Genomic DNA, 26776 nt, shown 5'->3' on the forward strand with positions numbered 1-26776 from the left:
TTCTGCGTCCGCACGGCCCTAGGCCCCGCCCACACGCTGCGCGCCTGCGCACCCTGGCTCCGCTGCGCCTCACCAATCAGAGCGCGCGGGGCGAGCCTGCCGCGCCATCTGACCCCTCTGACCCCGCCCTCAGGCCCACGCGACCGAGTCGCTGCCGGAAGTGGCGGGACCCGCTAGGATCATGGTGGGCGCGCGGAGCACGGGGTGCGCGGGCGCGGCGGCGGGAGCTCGGCCCGGGAAGCGACCTCAGGAGCCGGAACCAGAGCCCGAGGAGGTGACAGCGGGCGCCGCGGGATGTGAGCGGGCGGCGTGGATCCCACGTGGCGGCTGGGGGCGTGGGTCGAGCTCGCGTGCGGGAGTGGGAGCAGGAGTCTGTCCTCCGGTGCAGGCGGCCCTTGGGGGCGTCCAGGGCAGAGAGTGCCTCTTGCGCAAAGGGCGGCCGAAGTGGGAGCGGAGGGGACGGGTCTGTGGGGCGGAAGGATGAGCAGCAGAGAAACAGCAACGGGAGCCGGCCCCTCGTGCAGCAGCCTCTCGGACCCGCGGAGTTCTGCCTCCCACCGGGAGAGAGATTTCCGCTCACGCCCGCCGTCAGCACTTCCATGTTTACACATCACTTACGTGTTAGATACGTTGCAAAAAGGAGGGAGGCTGTGCGAATAAGGAAGCCTGACTAGAACCCACTGCCCGCGGCCTCGGACACCTCGTTCTCACTGGACTCATGGCCGCTGGTGCTGTCCAGCCGAACCCCGGCTCGGCTGTGGGGCTGTCATCCAACCCGGGTCCTACCAGGCGCGGGCAGTGGGGCCTCTGGCTGACTCCAGGGGGCGGGGTTGCCCCTCACTTTGGGGCACGTCCTCCTGCCCCCCCCCCCCCCCCCCAGCAGGCCGCCCTGGGCCCGGGCTTGGCTGCTGGCACCACTGGGCTCGGCTCGTCCCAAACCGCCGATGCCATTTGCACTTGCTGCTCTAGTGGCGTAGCTAACTAAGTGTCGGAAATAGGCAGCTTGCTTCTGTGAAAGCGGAGGGGAGTGCTGTGGAATACCTGGTGCGTGCAGGCTGTCCAGTGAGGCGAGAGACTTATAAATACTGAGACACAGTGAAATATAGGACTCTCCACTCAGATGCTTCCTAAATGTCTGCCAGTCACACTTTCCAAAGAGGAATTTATTTTTCTTTTTAAATTTTTAAAACATTTCTTAGAGTGAGAGAGGGAGGGAGAAACATTGATTGGCTGGGATGACGCCCAACCAACGGAGCCACACCAGCCAGGGCTCTTGTTCCACTTCTAAAGGCAGTGATGGGCCCTGGCTGGTGTGGCTCAGTGGACAGAGCATCAGCCTGCAGACTGAAGGGTCCCAGGTTCTATTCCAGTAAAGGACACATGCCTGGGTTTCGCGCTTGATCCCCACTAGGGGGCGTGCAGGAGGCAGCCGATCCATGATTCTCATCATTGATGTTTCTATCTATCTCTCCCTCTCCTTCCTCTCTGAAATAATAAATAATAAACAAACAAACAAGTAAGTAAAGGCAGTGATGGGCCTGCTCACTGTGCACCCGGCCTGTAGAGTTAGGGATGAGATGGTATCTTCTCCACCAGGGGTTGCATGGTAATCTTGTTTTTAAGACAAGCTTCGTTTTTATCGTTCTTCAACCAAACTTTGCACCCACTGCTGTCCCGCCTGGTTGGGTACGGAGGCTCTTCAGGGGGGAAAGCCTTGCCCTCTCGCCCTCAAAGCTCTGGGGCCTTGGGTGCCGGGTGGGTGTGGAGGGGGAGAGCGGATGCGAAGTGAGTTCTAAGAAGGGGACATTGTTTTCCAAAGTCCTTCCCTTGTGAGATGCTGGGACTTAAATGTCCCTTCCAAGGGCGGAGGTGGGCTGTGAGGAAGGCCTGACCTGGCCGTGGAGGCTGGCCACAGGAGCTGTGGGTCCGTGTGTGGCCACGGGAGCAGGCCGTGGGGTCTGCCATCATTCACACTGTGCTTCTTGCAGCCTTCTCTCCTCTGGGCCCGTGCTCCTGGCCTCGGGGACGGCAGCGATTCTGGCCTCTCCGACAGTGAGGAGAGTGTATTCTCAGGCCTGGAAGATTCTGGCAGTGACAGCAGCGAGGACTCCACTGAGGGACAGGATGAGGCCGGCCGTGGTGAGGGCCACGGCAGGACAGAGAAGACTGCTGGGCAACAGGTGAGTGACCCAGGACCCCGCGTGGGCTCCCTTGTCTCCATGAAATCGTCCAGGAAAGAAAGCACCTGGCAGGCCTTGGGCCCTTGGGGGTGGGGGTGCGGGGGGACACATCTCCCTGCACTGCTTCCTCCCAGTTTTCCTGAGGAACCCAGGCCTTGTCGCTCCTCTGATGCACCTGGGACACATCTGGGACCAGGTGGAACACGTGTTTGAAGCTGGGATGCTCTCCAGGGCACTCAGCCCAAGTCGCTAGGCTGGTTTTTAAAAAATATATTTTATTGATTTTTTTACAGAGAGGAAGGGAGAGGGATAGAGAATAGAAACATCAATGAGAGAGAAAAGTCGATCAGCTGCCTCCTGCACACCTCCTACTGGGGATGTGCCCACAACCAAGGTACATGCCCTTGACCAGAATCGAACCTGGGATCCTTGAGTCCTCAGGCTGACGCTCTATCCACTGAGCCACACTGGTTAGGGCTAGGCTAGGTTTTTTTTTTTTTTTTTTTTTTTTAATATATTTTATTGATTTTTTACAGAGAGGAAGAGAGAGGGATAGAGAGTTAGAAACATCGATGAGAGAGAAACATCGATCAGCTGCCTCTTGCACACCCCCTGCTGGGGATGTGCCCGCAACCAAGGTACATGCCCTTGACCGGAATCGAACCTGGGACCCTTGAGTCCGCAGACCGACGCTCTACCCACTGAGCCAAACCGGTTTCAGCTAGGCTAGGTTTTTAGGGGCAAATCCTGAGGGGGTTTGCAGGCAAGGGACACCTGAGGGAGCCAGGCCACCTCACCGGACCCCGGGGCCACCTGTTCTGTGATGTTGGGGAAAGGTGCACCTCGCTCTTTCTTAATTAACAACAGGGAGACGAGCTGAATTTAACGGAAATGCAACGTTTGTTAGTTAGAATGTTCTGAGGAGCAGCTTTAACCGTGTGCACTGGCCCTGAGTCCGAGAACAGAAGGCCTGGGCTTGTGCAGGAGTTTCTCTCCTGACGGACCAGAACGCAGACTGGTGCCCGTGGCGCTGGGCGCTCAGAGGAGAGGGCGCCTTCTCGCTCCTGGCCCTGGGTTGTAGGGTTGTGAGCAGCTGTTTTTCCATGTCTTTTTAACTTTAAAAAAAAATCCTCACCTGAGGATATTTTCCCGTTGATTTTTAGAGAGAGTGGAAAGAAGGAGTAGGGAGAGGGAGAGAGAGAGAGACATCGATGTGAGAGAGACACACGGAATGGCTGCCTCCCACAGGCACCCCAACGGTGGTCGGGGATCGAACCTGCAACCCAGGTGCGTGCCCTTGACCAGGAATGGAACCCGAGACCCTTCCTTGCATGAGCGGACACTCTAACCACTGGGCCACGCCGGCCAGGGCTGCTCCGTCTGTTCTTTGGAATCCCTTTTCCTAGAACTCCCTTTCAGCTCACCTTTCCCCCTAAAACGCAGCTCACTGTCCAGCCTGAAGTCCCTTTTCTCGTTTCCTGGGTGGAAACGGCTGTGCGTTTACCGGGCATGTCCTTCCCACGGGGCTGGGGAAGCGCGGGTCGTCCCGGCGCTGGATTTCTGCGCTCCCTCTCCAGCCGCGGGCAGGAGGAGCTCGGGGAGGAAGAGCCGTGTCCTTGGGTGTGAATGAGGACAGGGACCGCCCGGCACGGCGGTCGGGTGCTGGCCGCTCCCCCATCCTTCCTGCGGGAGCAGTGGCCCCAGCCCTGTTGCTTGGCTGGGTGTCGTTGGGGGGACTCCTTGCTCCTCCTCATCTTGTGTCCGCTCTCCTCTGTGCACCCTGCCTGTCTCCAGCCCCCTGGGGGTGACAGCCCTGTCCCCGTCCTTTATCGCCCTGCTGACCTGAGTCCCTGTCTGCCAGGCCAGTCGCCCGGTCTCCTGGCTGCACTCTCCAGCTCTGCCCCTCACACTCTTTTTATTTTAAAAAAAATATTTTTATTGATTCCAGAGAGGGAGGGAGTGAGAGAAACACCAATGATGAGAGAGAATCATTGATCGGCTGCCTCCTGCACTCCCCCTAATGGGGATCGAGCCCGCAACCCGGCATGTGCCCTGACCCGGAATCGAACCCGGAACCCTTCAGTCCACAGGCCGACGCTCTATCCACTGAGCCACACCGGCCAGGGCTGCCCCGCGCACTCTTGACGGTGTGTCAGTGTCTTCGAGCTGCTGCTGGGAGCTTGGTGCCAGCCGCCTGCACCTGGGCCACCGAAGGAGGCCACACTCCCTGTGTCTCCCATGTCCGCCTCCGTCCTCTCCCTGGCTCTCCACTGACCACCCACACTGTCCTCTCTCTCCTTTGGGCTGGTTTCAGCCCCCCACCTTCCTCCCCACCCCCACTCACCCCTTCCTGGGGCCTCACCCATCTCCCAGCAGAGAGGCTGGCCAGGGTCACTGCCTGCTCTTGGTTCCACGTCTCGGGGGGGTTTGTGCCTAAAGCCATGTCTTCCCTTTCCTGCTTGTTTAGACCCACTTTTTTCTGCTTGTTGTGTTTGGTTTGGTCTTTTCTATTTACATGGGGTCATTTTCTATTTTTTTAAAATATGTTTTTATTGATTTCAGAGAGGGAGAGAGAGAAACATCAGTGATGAGAGAGAATCATGGATGGGCTGCCTCCTGCACGCCCCCTCCTGGCGATTGAGCCCACAACCCAGGCATGTGCCCTTGACTGGAATCGAACCCAGGACTCTCCAGTCTGCAGGCCGACGCTCTGTCCACTAAGCCAAACTGGCTAGAGCTCTATTTTGTTTTTTTAATCTTTTGTGAAAAAGTTCCCACTTTCATTAGTTTGCTTGCTGCGATCAAAAGAGACCTAGTAATGTTTCAGCCCAAGGTGCAGTATTTTCCAGATAACAGAGTCCTGTGTACAGAACTCACTGTGAACCCCGGGAATGGGGTGTGGGGACCCTGCCAGATCTGGGCTCCACCCGCAGCCCCTCCTCAGGGCCAGCTGCCCACAGAACCCTGCTTCCCGTGCCTCCTGCCTGCGGCCCCAGCAGTCCACATGGGCAGGTTCAGGGGGCAGTGCCAGATGGTGCCTGAGCCCCTCCAGGGCCGTGTGGATCTGGAACCCCACCACCGTGGCGGGGTGTGCCCGAGGACCCGGGGTGCTGACGGCCAGAACTGGGGTGCTGTGCAGGGACCTTCATTTCTGTGCTGGCATCCTTTCTGCTTTATGTCTTCCTGGTCTTGCTCCTTAACTGTTTCTTCAATGCACTGCCCCCTGGCGGCTGCTGGCTGCCCTGCAGCATCGGGTCTTGGAGGTGTGGGAGGGGGGGAACGGGGTGCCCCAAGGGGACTGCGCATTGAGTCTTGTGGGAGTCACCGGACAGGGCACGTGTCTGCGTCTCCCGCCCAGATCCCTGGCCACACCTTTGGCACAGATGCCGAGGGACTTGGCGCCTGAGGAGCGCCGGGCGGGCTGGCGCTGTGGGCGGCCGTGAGCAATGCCCATTGGGTCTTGTTGAGATTCACAGACAGCCGGGCCCAGGGCCTGGGGCAGGTGTGCCTGCTGGGGGCTCCGTGGGCACGAATGGCAGAGAGCTTTGGGCCTGGGTAGGGCAGGGACTCGGGGTCGCCCTCTGTATCCCTGCCTGCACCCACGCCTTCCAGGCCTTGCCAACCCACTTTGACCGGCGGTGCGGGAGCAGGGGCAGGGGTCATGGAGACCAAATCCTGCCTGGGTCCTGGCCGGGAGAAACTTAGGGTTCACCTTCCTCACACTGAGGGGAAAGCAGGAGGAAGAGCTGTCCTGGGGGCGGGGGGCGCGGGCTCTGGGCCTGGGGGGCTGTGCTGGAGGTTCCTGCTCCCCAGCACTTACTGCCCCCAGGGGCGAGTGCGGACTGTTTTCCCCATCACCCCCTTCCAGTGCACCGGTCCCCCCACCATGCGGCTGGAATCTGTTTTCCAGGTTGAGGTGTAAATGCTCAGCAACACCCACTCACTGACCTGGTGGATGGGGTCAGCCTGGGGCCAGGGATGTGGTGGGTGGGACGGGGCCTGAGAGCCGGGGACCCAGGTGCCGCGGGGCTGAAGCTGGGCCTGGGCCAAGGGCGGGGTCTGCTCTGGGAGGGGCTGCTGTGGCCCCTGGGATGTGGCTGACGGCGCCACACCTCCCTCCAGTGGGACCCCCAGCCCTCACTTTGCCCCGGACCCCAAGCTGGCACTGGGGCTGTTGGGCCAGGATCCCTGTAGCCCCCTCTTCCGTTACGGGGCTCAGGGATGCTGGTGGCTGGTTGCGGCCTGGCACCAGGTGTCGCGCCCTCCCCCCGCCTTCCCCCTACCCCCGGGTCCTCTCCCAGAGCTTAGACATGGCGTGGGTTTGGCCCCGACAGAGGACCCGGCTGGGCCCACTCCCCAAAAGGCCCCCGAGGCCTGGGGGTCCCTGGTCTTGTCCTGAGGCCCCGGCTGCTTTGGAGCTTCTCAGAGATGGGGGGTGGCGGGAACCGTGACCTCAGAGTCAGCTGGACGGACAGTTTGTCCTCACGCTCCCACCCCCCAGGAGGGGCCTGGGGTCAGAGGGCTTTGGTGTCAACAGGAGCACTTTCTCCTCCCTCCACAGGCCGCCAGCACCCCCTCCTCGCCCCCGAGGACGGAGGCGGCAGGAGCACAGGGCGAGGACGAGTACGCGGAGGACAGTTCCGACGAGGAGGTAGGCCGGCGCTGCGGGCAGGAGAGCGGCCCTCGGGCGGCCGAGTGGGCGTCTGGCCCCGGCCCCACTCGGGATCTGGAAGAGCGATTGGGGTCTGGGACTCATGACTGCAGGGTGTGTGTCATCGCGGGGGGAGGGGTGCGGCGGCCCAGCCTGTGCCCTGGCCCTGTGGGGGCTGGCACGCACGGTCACACTCCGCCTGGCGTTCCCCACACCACCCAGGCCTGTCACCCCGGCCACCGGGCCACCTGTCTCGAGCGCGGAGGGAGGAGGGCAGCAGCCCTGGCGCCAGGTCCTCCCGGCACAGGCTGGGCAAGGCCCCTGGATCTGGTGGCCTCAAGTTCACAGTCGGGAGGGGAAGTGGGGACCGTGTGATGTGGAGCAGGGGCTCCCTTTGGGGTCCAGAGGTCCTGATGGGTGGGCGGGGAGCGGGGAGCTCTGAGCGCGCGGTGGCCGTGGTCCTCGTCCACCCGTCCCCTCCCTGGTACCTCTGTCAGGTGTGCCTGGAGGCTGGGGGGCCAGGTCCTTGGCCTCAGGAGCGCTTCCTGCGCCTGTCGGGGCGGCCAGGCCTGGGGAGGGCGGCCCCCCACTTGCTTCCACCCCCATCCTAGGCTCTGCTGGCAGCGGCTGCAGGAGCCTTGGCTGTCCGCCCGATCCGGTCTCTGTGCGTTCAGAGAACAGAGACAAAACAAAATAAATTGGTTTCCTGGCCGGAGCAGCGGGCGCGCGGCGGAGGGGGGCCGAGCGGAGCGGCTCCCTGCCTGTCTCCCCCTCCCAGGGGCTCTGGCTGTCGGCAGCCACATCCTGTCGGCTACTTTTTTATATTCGGTATTTTGAGAAATCGATGATGATTGTAAATGGAGTGCAGGCCGGGGGAGGGGCCTCCCACCTGGGGGAGGGGCGCTCCTGTCCCGGAGCCACTGCGGGGGCTGCGGGCGCTTCCTCCGAGATGAGTATCCCATATGGCGGCTGAGTGACAGGCAGGAGCCGCGCTGCCCGCCCTCTGCCGCCAGAGCAGCCCCTGGTGGCTGGAGGGGCGGCCGAGCCCGGCTTTCGGGAGTCCGTCGGGTGCCCCCACCGTCAGAAACGGGTGCCCCTTGGGTGCTTGTGGGTCCGTGGCTCCCACCCTGAGGTGGTTGTGGCTGTGTCTCCAGCGTCTGAGCAACGCTGGGTGGGCTCGGGGAGGAGGCCCTGGAGGCTGGGGCGTGTGGGGTGCGGCCAGGTGACCGAAGGGTCAGGGTGCAGACCCTGGCGCTCCCTGGGCTGTACCTGGTTGGCTGTGATGCCAGGACCTGTGACCACCGCTCTGGTCAGGGCAGCTCTTCTCCCGCGAGTCTGGGGGTGGCCAGTGGTGCCAGGACCCCACTCGGCGGAGGGCAGGCTCCTGACGGGGGTGCTCCTGGGAGAGAGGCCCTCCATGCGCCAGCCTCCCGCCCCTCGGGCCTGCCCTACCCATCGCCCGGGTCAAGAGTTGAGGCCCGGGCTGGGGGCTTCTGGGCCCTCTGGCTGTGCCTCAGCTGGGCCTGCCCCCCCACCCCCATCCAGACTCCGCTGGCGTGGTGCCTGCCTTCCTGGGAGACCTGGTTCTGTCTCAGGACTCACCCTCTGTCCCTTTCCCCAAGCTCACTGGGCCAAGTCCCCGGACGGTGCTGGTCCTGGCAGGGTCCTGGCGAGTGGGGAGCCGAGGAGCCTGTGGGCTCGTCCGCCCAGCCCCCACATGTCCACCTCGCCCCTCTCCAGGGCACCGGCACCTCACAGACGTGATCTCATCCAGCCGCCAGGGCCCAGGGGTGGGGGAGGGGTGCGGGGAGGGGGCTGGCGGTCTGCACGGCGCTGCCCCTCCTCTTTGTTTAAGCAGCTGGAGAAACTGAGGAAAACCTTGGGCAGGGAGGGGCCCCCAGCAGGCTTGCGGCTGTGTGTCTAGGGTGAGGGGTCAGGGCCGCTGTGAACTCTGGCAGAAAGCAGGGAGGACCCCGGGCCCGAGCCAGCCGGTTGCGCCCAGGCCGGGGTGGGGGCAGGGCTGTGGCGCTGGCCGGCTCCTCGGCCCCCACGGCCCCCCTCGGCTCGGAGCTATCTCAGATCCGCAGGGACAGCCAGGCCTGTCTGCGTCCAGAACCCGCGATCCCCTCTGCTCTTGCGCCAAACGCCGTTAATGGCTTCTCCGAGCTACCGAACCGGCAGCTGCCTCCAGTGCTGGCGGCCTCCCGCTCCTCCGGGGCGCCCGCCCCGCCCGGCCGCGCACTCAGAGCGCTTGCGTCGTCGCTGGCAGCCGAGCAGGCGGCTCGGGTTTCTGAGCTGTTTGTGGGACGCCCAGCGCGGAGCCTGCTAGTGTCTCAGCCTCACAGACCGCCCCGTGCCCCGGCCTCCCTGGCGGCCTCCACCCCTCAGCCAGCCTCCGAATGGGGCCGCTGCCAGGCCCGGGTCTGGTCCCTGCCTCTCCTGGGAGGGGCACTGGCCGCACTGCTGACCCACGGCCTCGTCGGTGGCGGGAGGGCTCGGTGGGAGTGATGGTCGAGACCGCAGTGCCCCCTGGTGCCTTTGCCCCGCTCCAGCGCTGAGCCAGGCCAGGGTGCTTGGGTGGGGCCCCTGCCCGGGTGGGCCTGGCGCTGCCCAGGAGCCATTCTCGCTGGAGAGAAGCCCCCCGGGGGCAGGCAGGGCAGGGCTGGTGAGAAGGAAGGAAGCAGGGGGTGTCCTGGCCCCTTAGGAGGTGTGCAGTGAGCACCCTGGGACCCAGCGGGTCTTGGGTCTGTGCAGCAGCCGAGGTGAAGGTGGCTGCAGAGCCCCAGCCTGCTGGGTGCCCACTGAGAGCCACCTTCCCTGGCACTGGGAGCCTAGCCGGGGGGAGGAGTGCCGGGCACGGCCCCCTTCCAGAGAAGGGCTGCCTGGGGCTGGGGTGTGACCCTGGGAGGCAAGCTCTGGGGAGGTTGGCAGGGGTGTGGCTCAGGCAGGGACAGCTGAGGGCCCTGCTTGGTGCTGGGGGGGCCCTGCAGGAGGTGGGGGCCGGGGGCCAGTGTGCAGTTCCCAGGACGAGGGCTGCTCTGTCTCTGAGTCGTGTGGCTCAGAACAGGCCTTGACACTCAGTGAGGGGCCAGAGCCTGCACCCCACTAGCAACGCTCCCTGGACCCTGGTCAGCCCAGGAGAGGGGCCGGGGTTGGGGTCTCAGTATCTGAGGACCTGGGAGCAGGGGTGTCTCCGCGCCTTCCCCCTGCAGACCCCCTGGGGACAGACCTGCTCCCCCACAGCCGAGCAGGTAGGGGCATCAGTGAGCTTGGAGGGCCCTGTGCCTACAAGTGTCGGCTGGCTCAGGGGCGGCCCAGCCGGCACGGCTCTGGTGAGGGACGGACAGACGGAGTGGGGCGCCGGGGCTGGTGTCGCAGAGCTGCCCTGCTCCTGAGTCCAGACCTAACGGGCAGCCCATGGAGGAGGCGGGGGAAGGGGCTCTGCCTGCTTCCCGCCCTGCTGGGTCCCCTCCGCCGGCTTCCTCCAACCCTTGGGTCTCAGGACCGGGACGCCTGCCGGAGCCTCTGGGGTTCCCTGCAGCAGGTGAGCTGGGCCCTGAGATCAGACACCTCGGAGGAGCCGAGGACGGGGAGCAGGAAGGCCCAGGCCCCCAAGACAGGCGGGAGCTTCGTGCAGGGGCGCTGCGAACAGGGCCGCATTGTAATCGGAGAGGGCCGGGAAGAGCGAGCGGAGCGAGGGCGGCTGACCCCGCGCTCCCGGGGGACAGGTGGAGAGGGAACGAGGAGCGAGTGAAGGATTCCAGAGGTGGGCCGGCTTCCTCCCTCGCAGACAGACGGGCGGTGGCAGCCGGCCAGCGTACCTGCAGTTCCAATCTGCGGTCCTGACAGCTGCAGCCACTTTGGGGAGGGGGAGGGGCGGGCTCATCGGGCGGAACCGTCGCCGCCGCCGCCGCCGCCGCCGCACGCACGCAGCCACTGGCTGCCTCGTCCGGCGCGGTTCGGGGGGGACCTGCCCGTGGCTCCCACAGACGGATGGGGCCGGTCCCTGGGGCAGAGCGGCCCCAGGAGAGCGGGGCCGGGGCCGCCTGTGCCCTCAGCCCGGCCTGCAGCACAGGGCCTGACCTGGAGGGGCTGGCGTGCTCCCCCGCGGGGTCACATGTGCTTCCTGGCAGACGCAGGTGCTGAGCAGGGTGGGGGCCGGCTGGCCGCGGGCGCAGGCGGCCTGGTGATGAATCATGTGGTGCCGCCAGCAGCTCGTTCCCCGGCCGGGGACAGGGAGCTGACAGCCCAGGCCGATGGGAGTGTTTCCAGTCCAGCTTGGCCTGCAGAGGCGGCTGCTGGCCCGGTGCGGCGGCCCCCGCCTTCCCAGATGCCTGTGGGGCACACAGAAAGCCCTGGGTCTTTGTCCCTGGCCAGCGGTGGAGGGAAGGAAGCAGGGCTGCGGTGGGGGAGCACCTGCCACCCCCGGCCCAGCGGGCTGTGCAGCCGAGGGGACGTGCGTGGGGCCGCCCCCAGTCTGGTTTGAATTTCTGGAGCAGTGGAGGGTGACGGAGTGCTCCTCCCCGCACCCCCCCCCCCCCCCCCCCCCCCCGCTGGCTGGCGGTCCAGCCGCTGCTACTGGTGCAGCTCAGGGAGCAGCCGGGCCCGCTGCCCAGGCCCGAGGCAGCCAAGCTGCAGCCGCTGCTGGAGTCACAGGCAGCAGAGGGCTTGGCCCGCGTGCACCCGACCGGCTGGGCCCTGGGGACCGTCCCAGAGGCCTGTCCTCCCCCTGACTTCCCACCTCCACACGTCCTCCTCCGCACGCGCCCAGGCGGGTCCCTGCCGCTGCTCCCCCTCCACACCCCCTACCGCCCCCCCTCGGCCTCCCGTCTGTCCTGCTCCTCAGGATATTCTCTCGGCCTCACTGCGTGCCCCCCTTCCCCATGGGGACTTGGTGACGTGAGGTAGGCGCACAGTGGCTACCCATCATCTTGTGGGGGTTCATGAAGGAGGTTGTCCCCCCAACCTGGGCCCAGGTGTGGAGACGTGAGGCCAGTGTGCCACGGAGCCTCCCACAGCCTGCGTGGGCTCAGTGCAGCAAGGGGTGCCTCGGACACCCCAGAGCACTGCTGCCCAGCTCCCCCAGGGCATGTTCTTGGTGTCCTGGGGTCCCAGGAGGGGAAGGGGAGCCTCTCTCAGTCCCCAGGTGGCCCCGGAGTCCCCTGCTGGGTCCTGCTCCCCAGCAGGCGGGTGGGGGGCTGGTGCAGTGACCGAGCGCGCCCTCCGCCCTCCACCCTCCCTGGGCCAGCTGTGGGCTCCTTCAGGATTAGGGAGAGGAAATTTGGGGTTGGGTTTCTCCGAGTGGACCTGCCGCTGTGACTTTTTATCCTGTTATATTTCTATCAGATTGGACACAGCCCCCCTCTAGCCCTTAATGGCTCTGGCTTTGAGAATTTCCTCCGAAATTACACCACCGCTTCCTGTTCCGCAGTTCCCTGGAGCCCATCCATGCAGAGGAGGGGGCAGCTCTGGCCCTGCCCTGCTGGGTTGCCCATGTGAGCCTCAGCACCTGGCCGCTCCCCGGGGCCCAGGAGGGCATGTCCGAGGGGCCCGGCGCCTGCACGGAGGCTGAGGCCCAGGACCGATACCTGCCCTCTGGGCCGTTCCTCACACTCGCCAGAAGTCAGGCTGCTGGCCCCGGGGTGGGGGAGGAGGCCCACCGAGGCCACCCCGCCTTCTCGCTGTGCCCTCGGAGCTCACAGCCGCCGAGCTGTAATTGTCACCTGCAGGGTTTAATGGTGAGCCAGCTGTGCACAGCCAGGGAGGGGCCCCAGCGCCCTCCTCATTGGCAGATGGCACTTTAGGGTAGACACGGGGGTAAGTGGCTAAGGTCCTTCCCGTGTGGGCCAAGGGCAGGGCTGGGCAGGACGGGGCGTACCCCGGGGTGCATGCAGGGGCTGCCTCTTGGCCCAGGCCTGTGGACCCACGCTGCCAGGCACTGCCCCTCGCTCAGCTTCCCCACACGTCCATTTCTTGGGGCTCCATGGTCACAGGCTGAAGTGCCAAGGCCCTGAGGCCCACACGAAGCACTGGCACCATGCAGGTCCTGAGTGGGGCCCCAGGGCAGCTGCACCCACCAGCCCTGTCCTCCCCCCTCTGTCTCCTTTGTCCCCCAGGCCCAGTGCCCTGTCAGGAGGCGCCGCACTGTGCCTTGGGCCTGGCGGGTGGGGCCTGCCCTGAGAGCTGGGTGCCTCCAGCCCAGTAGGAGCGGGCGTGGAGAGACAGCCCCTGGGGGTGGGCCAGGATGGACGCTGGACCCTTTGAGAGGAAGTGGGCTCCCACTTTGGAAGATACTGTTTTGTTTTTAATTATACAAAATTTTCAGACTTTATATTATCATATCAAAGACACAAGATGCCAACATGTAGTGACCAAAGAAAACCCAGGGAGGAAGCCAGCGTGGACAGTTCCAATGGCCTGGGCAGTGCTGTGGCCAGCTCAGAGTCCCGTCGCCACCTGCCTCTCCATGGGCCCCACTCGCAGCCGGAGGCGGAGCAGGCCTGTGGGTGCCCGCACAGGAGGCCTGTGCCCGAGTCAGGTCCCTGGGGCTCTCCGGGTCGCCCGGTGGCTTCAGCCTCTAGCTCCGGATGGCCGTCTTTCTGTCCCGGTCCTTGCTCTGCAGAGGGAGGGCAGTGTCAGGGCCCGGCAGAGACCCAGTGCCGCCGGCGCCTCGGACCCTGCGCCCACGGGGTGGCGGGCCAGGGAAGCCCCCTTTCGCGCTCACCCCGCTTCCCCGGGCAGTGGGGAGGAGAGCACACTGCTGCGCAGCCGGAATTGTAAAATTAAATTTCCCAGATGTTCAGGCCCCAGGAGCTCGCGCGTGCTGTCTGGAGAGGAAGTGGGGATTGGGGAAAGCCGAGCCGTATTTTCTCCCGCTCACCCTGCTTCTCCGGTGCCACCAAGCACAGCAGGAGCTGTAAATCACGCCCTGCGGAGCCCTCACCCCCGCCCCAAGCCCCTGCCAGCCTCCTGCCTTCAGACCCACGGCACATCTGGGTGGGCAGCCCTGGGGCCCGGCTGGGCCAAGGGAGGGACGGCAGGTGCCCGAGAAGCCTTAGGCCAGGGCAGGGGCTGTAGCCTGGCAACTGGCCCCGAGGGGTCCTTCCTGCCTCCCTCCCCGCCCTGTGGAGGCAGAGGGCCCAGAATCGCTCAGACCAGCCCTGTGTGCCCCCAGCTTGTTCCAGGCGGTGCCTGCCTCTCAGACCCCACCTGGTCCTGGGTGGGCCTGTCTGGTCCCCGGAGGACTGTGTTTGGGGACGCACAGAGGCCCGGCCTGCCGCCTCCAGCCTTGCCTCCTCCCTCCCTGGGACGCGCGCCCTTGGGTTACAGGCGCTGCCAGGGGGCTGCTCCTTGGCCCTGCCTCTGCCCAGCAGGTGTGGGCTGTAGGGGTGATTTGGAGGTAGGGGTTCCACGTCCTTCTCAGGGCCCTATCCGTGGGTGCCCTGCGTCCACACTCACCAACTTCCTCTGGTTGCTGAGGCAGAAGGTGCAGATCTGCTTGGGCTGGGCATTCTCCGCGTCGCGGGCCGGGGGCGGCAGGGGCGGTGGAGGGCTGCCAGCCCGCGCGGCGTGGAAGAAGGCGGGCCCCGAGTGGCAGGGCTGCCCGTCGCCGCAGGCCTCGCCCACCAGCAGCACGTTGCCCAGGTGCGAGATGTAGCTGGAGGCCAGGCGCAGCGTCTCGATCTTGGAGAGCTTGCGGTCGGCCGGCTCGGTGGGGATAAGGGTGCGGAGCGCCGTGAAGGCCGTGTTCACGCTATTGGTGCGGTCCCGCTCGCGCGCGTTTGCCGTGTGCCTCTGCCGGGGCTCCCGGCCGGGCCGTCCTCCGGGGCCCGGGCCGCCCCCCGTCCTGCGCCCCCCGGCCCTTCTCCGGGCTCCCTGGAGGCCGCAGCGCGCGGCGTGCACGCGGCAGGGCTTCTCGTCGGAGCCCGAGCTCTCGCTGCCCTGGTCCTCGTCCTCCGACAGCGGGCTCACCTCTGGGTACAGGTAGCGGCCGGGCGGCGCCGAGCGCAGCATGGTGAGGGGCAGGGCCGGCGGGCACGCCGTCAGCTCCTCCGCGCGCAGCGCATGCCGCCGAGCCTCGTGGGCAGGCGCCCGGGCCGGGGAGGCGCGCGTCTGGGGCGCCCACGGTGGCGGCTGCAGCACCGCGCGCACGTGTGCGTCCCGGGCTGGAGTGGGGCCGCGGGCCCGGCCTTTATAGCGGCGGCGGCCCCTCCCCCTCGCGGCCCCGCCCTCCTCCCGCCTCCCCGCCCCTGGAGGCCGCGGAGCTGGGGCCCTGCGTCCCTTTGCCTCCGGGCGCCGCGCTGAAGGGGCACTGGCCTGGCCCAGAGCATCTTGCTGCCTCTGGGGGATGCGGGAAAGTGGGAGCCCGCTTCTGGGTGGATGTGGGGCTGTGCTGTGCAGCCCCCTCGCTCCCCCTCAGCAGGGCAGGAGGGTCAAAGGGGACCCCACGACCCCAGCCTTTTTCTCTGGCATGACCAAGTTAACCCAGCTGCCCTGGCCACGGCGCCTGGCCACACCCTGTCTGTCTCTCCCTCCCATGTACACTTGGGCCTTTTGTGCCAGGCAGGCGGGGTGGTGGGGGGGCACAGAGGATTATTGAGGAGCTACAGTTCAGCCCCAATTCCTGCAACCCCCCCTAACATTGACATGTGGGGTCCCCTGGTGGCACACAGCCTCCTCTGCACCTGCCCCCACCTGGCATCAGCTGTACCCTCCAGGTCTGGCACAAGCTGTGTCCTCTGCCTGGACCGCGGTCCCCCCCCCCCCCCCCGACTGCTTCCTGGCTCATGCCTCTTCTCTGGAGAAGCCTCCGCATGCCCCTCCACACCCCCTGCCCCTGGATTCCCCCCGAGGGTCTGTCCAGTTCAGAAATGGCCGAGTGGACTTGGGGGCACTGGAGGCCCCCACCCTTGCAGAGAAGGAAGGGCATTCCTGGCACTGAGCGGGCACATGGTGCCCGTGCTGGGAGTGCTAAGGCCGGTGGGCAGGTGCAGAGGGTTCTGTCCTGCAAGGGCCTGGGCTCCCAGCTGGGCTCACTCTCCTCCGGCCCCTCCCCCTGTGGCTACTGTTGCAGGAAGCGGCGCCTGGGCAGCAGTCTCAGTGCTGGGTGGAGGGAGGGTGGTGGCTGGCAGGGGCCTTGACCAGGAATGTGTGTCCAGGAATGCGGCTGCTCTGCCCATAGGGGTGGCGGACAGAATGGGGGTAGCTGGGGGGTCCTTGCATGCCTGTAGGCAGCATGCAGTGGCCTCTGCCTCCCCTTGGAGGGGTCGGCGGGGTCTTCCCTGCCTGTGGCTGCCCATTTTTGCTTCAGTCCCTGCCAGGGGAGGGAGCCCACGCGATGAGCTCACCCTTGTCTGTGGCTCCAGAGCCTTGGCCAGGGAATCCGGGGGGGCTCAGGGTCGGCACCACTTCAGTGGAAAATGTGAGGTGCAGCTCCGGAGCCTCTGTGGGCTGAAGGGGGGCAGCCTGGCCACTGTGCCACGTCACGCCCCAGAGCAGGCACGTGTCGGGGTGCCTGGTCCTGCCTTGAGGCCTGTCCTGTCCCTTGGTTCTCGCCCTTCCCCCTCGCCTGTCTCTGAGGGGCTTGAAAGGGGGGGTGGCACGGTGGGTTTGCAGTGCTGACCTGCTTCCTGCTCCCTAGGACGTGCGGAACACGGTGGGCAACGTGCCCCTGCAGTGGTACGATGACTTCCCTCACGTGGGCTATGATCTGGACGGCAGGCGCATCTATAAGCCCGTGCGAACCCGCGATGAGCTGGACCAGTTTCTGGACAAGATGGACGACCCTGATTACTGGTGAGCCTGGGGGGCAGGATGGGGGAGGGGGGAGGCTTGGAGCTGGACTCTGATGGGCGGTCCCCCAGGCGCACAGTGCAGGACCGGATGACGGGGCACGACGTGCGGCTGACAGATGAGCAGGTGGCCCTGGTGCAGCGGCTGCAGAGGGGCCAGTTTGGGGATGCGAGCTTTGACCCGTATGAGGTAGGTGGCTATGGCTGGCCCTGGGGTCGGGGCACCTGCAGGGACCTGGCCACAGCCTGTGCTCGTCTCCCCAGCCGGCCGTGGACTTCTTCAGTGGGGACCTCATGATTCACCCGGTGACCAACCGCCCCGCCGACAAGCGCAGCTTCATCCCGTCCCTGGTGGAGAAGGAAAAGGTGGGTGCCCCTCCTCCAGGTGCGGCCACACCGCCCACCCCACCCTGCCCTGCCCTGACCACATCTGTCTGCAGGTGTCTCGCATGGTGCACGCTATCAAGATGGGCTGGATCCAGCCTCGCCGGCCCCGGGACCCTACCCCCAGCTTCTATGACCTGTGGGCCCAGGAGGACCCCAATGCCGTGCTGGGACGTCACAAGATGCATGTGCCGGCGCCCAAGCTGGCCCTGCCGGGCCACGCCGAGTCCTACAACCCGCCCCCCGAGTACCTGCCCAGCGAGGAGGAGGTGGGTCTGGCTCAGGTGGGGTTTGTCCCGGGCCCTGGCCCCAGCTCACCCCCGCCCCCGTCTGTGTCCACAGAGCCTGGCCTGGGAGCAGCAGGAGCCCAGTGAGCGGAAGCTTAACTTCCTGCCACGCAAGTTCCCAAGCCTCCGGGCCGTGCCCGCCTACGGCCGCTTCATCCATGAGCGCTTCGAGCGCTGCCTTGATCTCTATCTGTGCCCGCGGCAGCGCAAGATGAGGGTACACAGAGGCGGGGTTCCTGGGTCGGGGAGTGGGGGGAGGGAGGGGTACACGGTGACCGCGTGCTTTCCCGCCTCAGGTGAATGTGGACCCTGAAGACCTCATCCCCAAACTGCCTCGCCCACGGGACCTGCAGCCTTTCCCCACATGCCAGGCCCTGGTGAGCAGGGGGTGGGGGAGCACACGCCTGGGAACTGTCCATGTCCTCGTGTCCTCACTGCCCCTTCTCTGCAGGTCTATAGGGGCCACAGCGACCTCGTCCGCTGCCTGAGTGTCTCCCCAGGGGGCCAGTGGCTGGTTTCAGGTGGGCCTAAACCTAAAGTGGGGGAACCCCAACCTGAGGGCCTGGGTGGGAGGGCGGGCACTGAGGGCCTATCTGCTGTGTCCAGGCTCAGATGATGGCTCCGTGCGGCTCTGGGAGGTGGCTACTGCCCGCTGCATGAGGACTGTGCCCGTGGGGGGCGTGGTGAAGAGTGTGTCATGGAACCCCAACCCCGCCATCTGCCTGGTGGCCGTGGCCGTGTAAGTGTGAGGCTGGGTGGGGGAGGGGCTGGGGCAGCAGGGGCTGCCTGTCTGAGCGGCCACGCACGGCTCTGCCTACAGGGAGGACGCGGTGCTGCTGTTGAACCCAGCTCTGGGGGACCGGCTGGTCGTGGGCAGCACGGACCAGCTGCTGGGCACCTTCACCCCACCCGAGGAGCCTGCCCTGCAGCCCGCCCGCTGGCTGGAAGCCTCCGAGGAGGAGCGCCAGGGGGGCTTGAGGCTGCGCATCTGCCACGGCAAGGTGTGGGGCATGGAGTGTGGGGGCATGGGAGGGCGTGGGGTGGGGGTGCAGAGGAGGGCCTGCTCAGCCAACCTCACCTCCTGCAGCCGGTGACCCAGGTGACCTGGCACGGGCGAGGGGACTACATGGCCGTGGTGCTGGCCACCCAGGGCCACACCCAAGTGTTGATCCACCAGCTGAGCCGCCGCCGCAGCCAGAGCCCCTTCCGCCGCAGCCACGGGCAGGTGCAGCGCGTGGCCTTCCACCCCGTCCGGCCCTTCCTGCTGGTGGCCTCCCAGCGCAGCGTCCGCCTGTACCACCTGCTGCGCCAGGAGCTCACCAAGAAGCTGATGCCCAACTGCAAGTGGGTGTCCAGCATGGCTGTGCACCCTGCAGGTGAGGGGGGGGGCATGGGGGACGCACCCCTTGGGTGGCATCACCGGCACCAGGTTCCCACCACCACGTCTGCCCCCAGGTGACAACCTCATCTGCGGCAGCTACGACAGCAAGCTGGTGTGGTTTGACCTGGACCTTTCCACCAAGCCGTACCGAGTGCTGAGGTGAGGCCCTGCGCGTGCGTGTGCGGGAGGGCTGTCATCGCTGGGCCACCCCCCACCTGCCCTCAATCGGGTCCCCTTTCCAGGCACCACAAGAAGGCCCTGCGGGCGGTGGCCTTCCACCCCCGGTACCCGCTCTTCGCATCCGGCTCCGACGACGGCAGCGTCATCGTCTGCCACGGGATGGTGTACAAGTGAGTGCTGACCTCTCTCCCCCAGGGGACTGCCCCGGGGACTGCCCCTGTCTGAACCCTCCCTCCCTCTCCCACAGCGACCTGCTGCAGAACCCGCTGCTGGTGCCCGTGAAGGTGCTGAGGGGGCACACGCTGACCCGAGACCTGGGCGTGCTGGACGTTGCTTTCCACCCTACCCAGCCGTGGGTCTTCTCCTCGGGGGCTGATGGCACCGTCCACCTCTTCTCCTAGAAGCCCGGCCTGCGCTGGGTCCAGGCACCGGCTCAGACCCTCAATAGAGATGTTTCTCCCCGACTGGGGCTGTGGCCTTGCGTTTGAGTTGCTGACTAGCTACCCCCACGCCTCACGAACTCAATCTTCCCAGTGGGGGGACCAGCTAACCTGTCCCACAAGGAAAGGCCACGCGTTGCACCCCCCGTCACCTGCTGAGGAGTGAACAGCTTTATTGGAAGCCGGGGGGAGGGGCACAGACTGCCCGCCCTGCTTGGTCCCGCGAGGCCTGGGCAGGCGCTCCGAGGCCCAGGCCAGCCCTGGCGGTGCTGCTTGTCGGGGACAGCATGCCGGAGCCTCAGGCGAACTTCACCAGGCGGCCCAGAGTCTCGGCAGCTTTCACTCGCACCTTGGGGGCTGGGTCCTTGAGTAGGAGCTGGAGGGCTGGGGGACAAGGAGCTGCATTGGGGCGCCTCCGTGGCCCTTCAAGAACTGACTCTGAGCCAGGGCCCCCACTCAGGCAGTGCTAGGACTTGTCCCACCCCCTTCCTGGCGCAGGACCCCATGGAGCACTCCCCACCCGGTGCGTGGGGCCACCCGCCTACCACCCTCCTAAGACAGGCCTCTGCTGGGAGGGCTCGGGAGCCAACGGAAAGATAGTTTTTCCTTTTTTAGTGTTTTTTAAGCTCTTTTGGAACAGTTAAGAAGTTTCCGTGAATTACTAGAGACGATGAGGTCACCAGTGACAGGGAAAAAATCCTTGAAATCCAGGAAAATCACTTAGTCCCCCCTGGTGCCCACAGGGTCAGTGGGAGCCCTGTGCAGCCAGACAGGTGGGGGTGGCAGGGGCCCCTGGGCCCTGACCTTGGGGGGGCGGGGTGCTGCTCACCGGCAATGAGCTGCTCCAGGTCCACCTGCGCCTGCTGCTGGGGCTCCACGTGCAGCACCAGGAACCCTGCGGGCAGGGGTTGGGGTCAGGGGGCGGGGAAGGCCCTGGGGAGGGGCAGAGAGGGGGGCACTCACCTGTGAGCATGGGCGCAGCCGCGCGGACGTCCTCCCAGCTGCTCTTGAAGTAGAACAGGCTGGTGCTCACGAGGCGGCCCAGCAGGTCTGGGAAGTAGCACATCTGCAGAGGCCGCCAGCCAGTCAGGAGCACCCCACGCGGTCACACCCACGCAGTTCACGCACCCCACGCCCACCCCCTCACCAGGTGCTTGCAGGCGGCATTGAGGAACTCCCCGAAGTGCAGGCCACGGCCATCCTGCAGGTGCTTCTGGAAGACGGCTGCCAGCTCCTCACACTCCAGGTTGGGGCCGCACATGCGCAGGGCAAACCTGCAGGCCTGCGGGGCAGCACTCAGCGCCCTGCCCGTCCCAGCCCCACCTGGCTCTCCCCTCCCCCGCCGGCCACTCACAGCAGCCACAGAGGCCTGGGGGTCCCGCAGATGCAGCAGCAGGGGCACCAGTCCCCCCACCACCTGCTCCAGGAAGACGTCGTCGCAGGCCCCGTGGCAGGCCTTGTTGAGGTGCCCAAAGAGGCGGATGGACACAGAGCGGAACTCCATCTTCTCCTGCGGGGACATAGGTATCACCCCCAGGCATGCCCAACCCTGCCAGCCACAGCACCAAGCCCTGGGCCCTTCCCCTCCACATCCTGTCCTTGTGTTGTGGGTGCTGCCCGCCTGCCACGGGCCTGACCAGGAGCAGAGGTGGGGCCAGCAGAGCATTGGGAGGGAGCCAGGGTGACCTGGGGAGCAGGTGGGGCAGGGGCTGAGGCTCAAGAGGCAGGAGGGCCGGGAGAAGGTGCCTGGCTGGGAGTGGGTGCCCTCCCATCCCCGCCCGCCTACGCTGTCGAAGAAGGGCCGGATGCGGATGGCCGTGTGCAGCAGCACCGCGCGCAGGTCCTCGGGCTCCGCCAGGCCCAGCAGCTTGGCCAGGCCTGCCATGGCCTCCAGGGCCACCAGGCTGTGTGGGTCGTCCCCGTCGTCCAGCCCGCTGATCATGGCTGTCAGGAGCTGGGGGCCGTGGGCCCGCACCTGGGGACGCCCTGCACTCAGCTGTGTCCCCAGGTCACCGAGCCCTGGGGCCTGTGACACGGTTCACAGAATCACCAGACCCCGCCCACAGGCTCGCCAGGCCACCTCCACGCACACCCCCACCTGCCTGGGTCTCCGGGACCACAGCTCCACTGTCCCTCCATCGGCCCCAGGGGCTGGCGGGGAGCTCACCTTATCGGGGGAGCCGGAGGCGAGGTTGGCCAAGCCGCGGAGCACCAGCCGCCGTACACCGGCACATGGGTCCTTCTGCCGGGCGGCCAGGTTGTCCAGCAGCGACTCCAGAAGCATCAGGTCATTCACCACGTTGCTGGTGAGCAGCTGGAGGCAGAGGAGCTGTGACCTGTTCCCAGGGGCTCACTCCCTGGCCTGGCCCCCTCCCCAATGCTCTCCAGTGCGCTGTGGGCAGCCCAGTCCCAGGCCACTGTGAGGTGGATGCTGCAAAGGTCAGCTAAGGGCCAAGCTAGGCTAAAGGCTTTCCCTGTCCTCTTTCCCACCTTCTGGACCCAGCCCACCCGGCCCCATGGTGTGGCCTGGGCAAGTCGTCAGCACTGTCGGTGCTACTGGCACAGAGCAGGCGTGGCACCAGGCGTGGCCCAGGGGGCTGGGCGAGGCCAGGTCAGTGCCAGCCTATGGGGGCTGCCCCGCTATGGGTCCCTCGCCATCAGAGCAAGCAGCACCTACCTCGGCCAGGAAAGCTGTGGAGGTGACCCTCTGGGCCTCGTACACACTGCTGTGTGCGCCCAGCAGCGCCTTCATCACCAGGGGCAGCCGGGGGCCTGCGAACTTGGCCATGGCACTGGGGGAGGAGACCACGCCATGCAAGGGTGGGGCTTTGGGCCACCCCCGAGTCCATCCTGGGCCAACTCCCCCATGGAATGGGCAGGGCCTCTTCCACCCTGCACGTCAGAGCCCTCAGTCCCAGGAACCTGTGCCCCACCCCCCCACCCCGCACGCCAGAGGGAGGCCCATGCGCCCACGCGTGCCCTCGGGTATACCTGCTCTCAGGCTGGGCAGAGACTCAGGAAGCTCCACCACTAGGGGGCCCTCATGTGTGCCTCCCTGTGGGTCCCAGAGCCCCTAGCCACTGCCTGGACAGGAGCTGCCCACAGTGCTCACCTGGCCAGCCGGGCCACCCCATCCTCATGCCCTGCGGAGGTGCTCAGCAGCTCCCAGCCCCCCTCCAGCTCCACACGCTGCACCACGTCCTCGCTGCCGCCCCGCAGCAGCACGGCCCGCAGAGCATCCACTGCAGTGCTGGGGGGACAGGCAGCTGCACTCAGCCCCCGCCCCCCCCCAGGCACACAAGTCCCAGGGCTATGCAGCCCACACCCCGCCAGCTCCCCCTCCCACTCCGGACCCTCTGTGAAGACTGCTGCCCCCACTCCTGAGCCTGGACCCTCACAGAGTTGTCCCTGCACCTCAAGCTGTCTTTCCCATGTGCACAGCCTTCCCCCCGCAGGGGCCCCCACATCCTGCAGGAAGGGACAGCAGGTGGAGCCCAGTCCACTCCCAGGGGTCAACTGGGCTGCTGTGCAAATGATGGAGAGAACCTGCTCCGAGGACATGGCCGCCAGGAGCCGGAGCAGCTCGTAGGAAATGCCCGGTGCTGCCCACCCACTTGGCCAGTCGCAGATGGTAGGTTGGGCCGTGCCTGCTGTCCCAACCAGAGCCCTGCAGGAGGGGCCAGGCCCACAGGGCCCAGCTGGAGTCCAGTGTCCACCCCTCTCGCCGGGATAGGCCCCCAGCTCAGGCAGAAGCGTTCAGCTCAGGGTCGGGGGAGAGCAGTGGGCCTGCACCTGCAGAGCCTCCCAGCAAAGCCTGTGGCCCACAGACAGTTTGGCAGGGTCCTCAGAACCACGCAGGGAGCCCCTCCTCCCGCACTGTCCCCTCCCCGCTGCACAGTGGTCCCCTCTCACTGGCCCGCGGAGGTGTGTGTCTGCGAGGCACCCTCCCTGGGAATTCCTGGCCGAAGCGCAGACACCCACCCAGGGGCCAGCGGGGAGAAAGCACTGGACGGCGACTCTTGCTCTTCCCTTTGCTGTCCCTGGAGCCTGGAGTCCAGCGGAGGCCCAGGCATAGGGGGGGCCTCCCTCACCGGCCACCAGGGTCACTGGGCAGATGCAGGGCCAGCCCCTCACCCTGCTCCAGGCTGAGACCAGTGCTCTGGGCAGCTCTCGGCTGCAACAAATGAAGGCATTGGTCTGGCCTAGGAGGATGTGGACAATTTCAGGGAGGAGCCTCCCTGCCGGTGCCTGCTGCCGGAATTTCTGTGGATGCGGCATTTGCAAGGGTCTGACTCGCAGGCTCACGGCCTCCATCAGAGCCAAGACCTGCGCCAGGCTCTGCTCCGGTCCCAGCTCAGGGGTGGCAGCCCAGGGCCCCGGGGCAGGGAGTGTGGCCTGCAGCCCCCACAACTCCCGGCCATGGGGCAGCGTCCGGCGCGCCAGGCCCTGGGCTCGCTGGGTTAGTGTCCTCTGGTCCGTTCACATTTTCCACTTGGCCTTGCAGAGCTGGGCAGGCCCTGGCACGCAGCCTCTGCGAGGCTTTACGAGCTGGTCCTGTGGCAGAGCAGCCTGCATGGGGGCGGGGTGGTGACGCTGTCCCCGTGCGTCCCAGCCAAGGGGCACATCCAACCCCAGACACCTGGGATGGGTAAGGAGGTGGCCCGGGCTCACGGCCACTCAGCTCCTGTGCTCACCTTGTGGCCGAGGTAGCTGGAGCCCTGAGGGGCCACTGTTGGGCCTGGTAGTGGCCCTAGGGACCAGGGCGGGCAGGCAGACACCCAGACTGCTGAGCTCAGTGATCCACCCTCAGCGAACAGCTGACCTCGCCTGTACCCCGTCTCCTGCCAGGGCCAATGCCTGCTTGGCAGAGACCACAGGACCCTGGGCCCACGTGGGCCTGGGGGAAGTGGCTGCACAAGCTGAGGCTGGGCTGACCTGGGACAGCAGACCTTGGGGAGGCAGTCAGGCTCCTGCAGAGCTTCTGCCTGGGTGATGGGGGGGGACTGGGCCGAAGAGGCTGCGCTGGAGGAGTGGCTCCCTGCAGGCCCTACAGCACCCCACACCCTTCCCGAAGGAGGAACCCTCTGCACCTGCCTGACCGTCCCCACCAGCCCCTGCCCACCAGCGCGAGGCGAGGCCGGCACTGCCCCAGGGACCTGCAGCGCATCCCAGACAGTCCCCAGCCAAGCTTCTCAGAGGAGAGGAGGGGGCAGCCCAGGGCAGCTGCATTCCCAGGAGTGTGCCCCTGCAGTGTGTCACCAGGGAGACATGGCTCCAGGCACAAACTCCCCCCTTGGCCTGGCGCATACACACCAGAGGCACCCCAGTGTGGCGCGCTCACACCACACGCTCTGTGCTCACAGGAAGGTGCTGGGGCAGGAGCTGAGGACCTGTTACCTGCAGGGATCAAGGGTCCTGGAGGCCAGTGCTGAGCTGCCGGCCCTCCGCTCCTTGGCCTGCAGGTTCCGGGGCAGCTGGACGCCCACCGTGCAGCTGACGCGCAGCAGCAGCCCCGCAAACAGCTGGGGGTAGAGCTCGGTCACCGCAGGCCCGGACGCCGGAGCAGACATGACCTCGTGCAGCGCGCAGGTGGCCTGGGGACAGGGGCCATCTCAGGCTCACCCTCCCTTTGGGCCACATATAACGAGGGGAGGGCGGCTACTACGAACGCTGAGCCCTGCCTCCTAGGACCCAGACTAGCCCACCAGAGGTCTGGGGTGTGCGGGGACCCCTAAGGGCTGCCCAGCTGGGCCCCTGGGGCGGGAGGAGGCTCAGGAGCCGTGTGCCCACCCGGGCACAGCCCCCTACCATCTGCTCTTGACTCCTCAGCAGAGAGGAGGAGGGAACTCACAGCTGCTTTACTGTTGAAATCGCTGCCAAGCCAGGTTTATTTTTTCCGAAGGATGAAACAGAGTGGTCTCCCTTGGGGACCGACACCTGTGAGGCCTTTACGAGGCTGGGCTCTGAGCTTGCTGGCTCTGGGGCCCTAGGCAGCTGCCAGGTGCCTTTGGGGGCAGTGCCCAGACCACCTGTGGGGTCAGCCCGCCCGTGAGGAGAAGGGAGCGGGGCAGCACTCACCGCGAGGGGCAGCAGCGTGGCCACGCGGTCGGGGGAGCTGCTCAGCAGGAAGGCCCGGCTCTCCTTGAAGGGGACGTCTCTGCTCATCCTCTCCAGCAGCAGCCCCAGCACCTGGGCGCTGAGGCCGGGCTCCACCGCCAGTGCCCGCCACAGGGAGCAGGTGTGGCTGGGCAGGGAGGGTGGTCACCACGAGGCCACTGCCAGCCCCAGTTCCACCCCCCACATGCCCACCAGACTCAGCTCCAGCCAGGAGGAAATGGTGCCCTGACCTCAGACTAAACTCACCCCTCCCCTGACCCCAGGGTCCATAACAGAGGGCCTCAGTGAGGCAGTGGGAGGGGTCCCAGGAGCATCTACAAAGCGCGCGGCACGTGGCTGAGACCAGGCACACGGAAGTCAGCCTGTGAGAAAAGCAGACGCCCCTGCATACGGGGCTCAGACACAGGAGACGGCTCTGCTTGATGTCAGCGTGTGTACAGAGGACGTGACAACCCAAATACCCGACAGAACGGGAAATTCTAAAATCAGAAAGAGCACCAACGCCCGTTAGGAAGAGGTGTATCGCTGCTTGGTGGACACGTGCAGCCGGATGCAACAGAAGGGAGAAGCAGGGACCTGGAAGACGGATGGAAGGAACCAGCAGGACCCAGCGTGGGGAGAGGCCACGGTGGGGTCCAGAAGACGGAACCGGAGACAGGTCTACAGACACTGACCTAGGTCCCAGGAGCAGAGAAAGAGACTGAAGAGAATCAGGTTGAAAAGTGTCCAGAATTCAGGAAGCTCAGCACTGCCCAGCAGAATCCAAGGACCCTGGGCCCAACCCAGAACATGCGCAAGTCAGTGACCAGGGATGGCTCCTGCACGTCCAGGGAGAGCGCGTGGCACCCTCACACAGCTCGCCAGTCAGACTCAGGAGCCAGAGGCGGCACAGCATCTGACAGCAGTTGCCAACTGGTGGTCCGTGAGGGCCGAAAGGTTGGCGACCACTGATCTGACACACACAGTGAAAGAAAACGCTGAACCAGAATTCCAAACGCTGCAAACAATCGTCAAGAAGGCAGCAAACGAATACGTTCCAGGCCCACGCAGTGCTGGGATGCCAAGATGCACAGGTTGGGCATCGTCCTGTGCACTGAAGGGTCCCTGGTTTGGTTTCCGGTCAGGGCACATGCCCAGGTTTCAGCTTGATCCCCAGTGGGGGGCATATGGGAGGCAGCTGATTGATTTTTGCTCTCACATCAATGTTTCTCTCCCCCTATCCTTTCTTCTTTCTCAAAAAAAAAAAAAAAAAATCAAATTAAAAACACACACCAAACTAAACAAAAACAAGTACATCTCAGCTGACAAAGTGCAGCGTTTTCAGCAGCAGACCCTCAGCAAGGAGCAAACCCTGGTGGCCCTGTG

At 65.7% G+C, this 26776-nt stretch overlaps 3 protein-coding genes across 4 annotated transcripts in view; 1 reads left to right on the forward strand and 2 right to left on the reverse strand.

Moving 5' to 3' along the window:
• BOP1 (BOP1 ribosomal biogenesis factor) lies at positions 1-19328 on the forward strand. The gene is made up of 16 exons (XM_028136626.2): positions 1-274; positions 1989-2180; positions 6742-6831; positions 16472-16626; positions 16695-16812; positions 16887-16988; positions 17063-17275; positions 17349-17510; positions 17590-17670; positions 17745-17814; positions 17900-18032; positions 18114-18294; positions 18381-18669; positions 18749-18833; positions 18917-19024; positions 19102-19328. Exons 1-16 carry the CDS (start codon positions 182-184, stop codon positions 19253-19255), a joined length of 2226 nt encoding a protein of 741 aa, XP_027992427.2. The 5' UTR covers positions 1-181; the 3' UTR covers positions 19256-19328.
• SCX (scleraxis bHLH transcription factor) lies at positions 13081-14983 on the reverse strand. Its single transcript, XM_008159694.3, has 2 exons — positions 14290-14983; positions 13081-13447 (listed from the first exon to the last, which is right to left on the reverse strand). The coding sequence occupies exons 1-2, from the start codon at positions 14842-14844 to the stop codon at positions 13409-13411; spliced, it is 594 nt and encodes a 197-aa protein (XP_008157916.1). The 5' UTR covers positions 14845-14983; the 3' UTR covers positions 13081-13408.
• Positions 19329-19447: 119 nt separating the features above from the next.
• MROH1 (maestro heat like repeat family member 1) overlaps positions 19448-26776 on the reverse strand; it is a 39564-nt gene continuing 32235 nt past the window's right edge. For both annotated transcript variants that reach the window (XM_054708388.1, XM_054708387.1), the window contains exons 34-44: positions 25373-25538; positions 24692-24888; positions 22407-22544; positions 21972-22086; positions 21462-21608; positions 21081-21269; positions 20649-20804; positions 20442-20576; positions 20258-20360; positions 20124-20189; positions 19448-19678 (exon numbers count right to left, since the gene is read on the reverse strand). In XM_054708388.1, coding sequence (XP_054564363.1) covers positions 19593-19678; positions 20124-20189; positions 20258-20360; positions 20442-20576; positions 20649-20804; positions 21081-21269; positions 21462-21608; positions 21972-22086; positions 22407-22544; positions 24692-24888; positions 25373-25538 — 1498 coding nt within the window. In that variant the 3' untranslated portion in view covers positions 19448-19592. The remainder of the gene's footprint in view (positions 19679-20123; positions 20190-20257; positions 20361-20441; positions 20577-20648; positions 20805-21080; positions 21270-21461; positions 21609-21971; positions 22087-22406; positions 22545-24691; positions 24889-25372; positions 25539-26776) is intronic.

Source organism: Eptesicus fuscus, chromosome 19, assembly GCF_027574615.1.
Source record: "Eptesicus fuscus isolate TK198812 chromosome 19, DD_ASM_mEF_20220401, whole genome shotgun sequence".
NCBI classification, from domain to species: Eukaryota; Metazoa; Chordata; class Mammalia; order Chiroptera; family Vespertilionidae; genus Eptesicus; species Eptesicus fuscus.

Coding starts and splice junctions, on each gene's coding strand:
- BOP1 (XM_028136626.2), top strand. CDS start 182: ATGGTGGGCGCGCGGAGCACGGGGTGCGCGGGCGCGGCGGCGGGAGCT. Junction 275..1,988: donor CGGAACCAGAGCCCGAGGAG/GTGACAGCGGGC, acceptor TGCTTCTTGCAG/CCTTCTCTCCTCTGGGCCCG. Junction 18,295..18,380: donor TGCGCATCTGCCACGGCAAG/GTGTGGGGCATG, acceptor CACCTCCTGCAG/CCGGTGACCCAGGTGACCTG.
- SCX (XM_008159694.3), bottom strand. CDS start 14,844: ATGCTGCGCTCGGCGCCGCCCGGCCGCTACCTGTACCCAGAGGTGAGC. Junction 13,448..14,289: donor TCAGCAACCAGAGGAAGTTG/GTGAGTGTGGAC, acceptor CTCCCTCTGCAG/AGCAAGGACCGGGACAGAAA.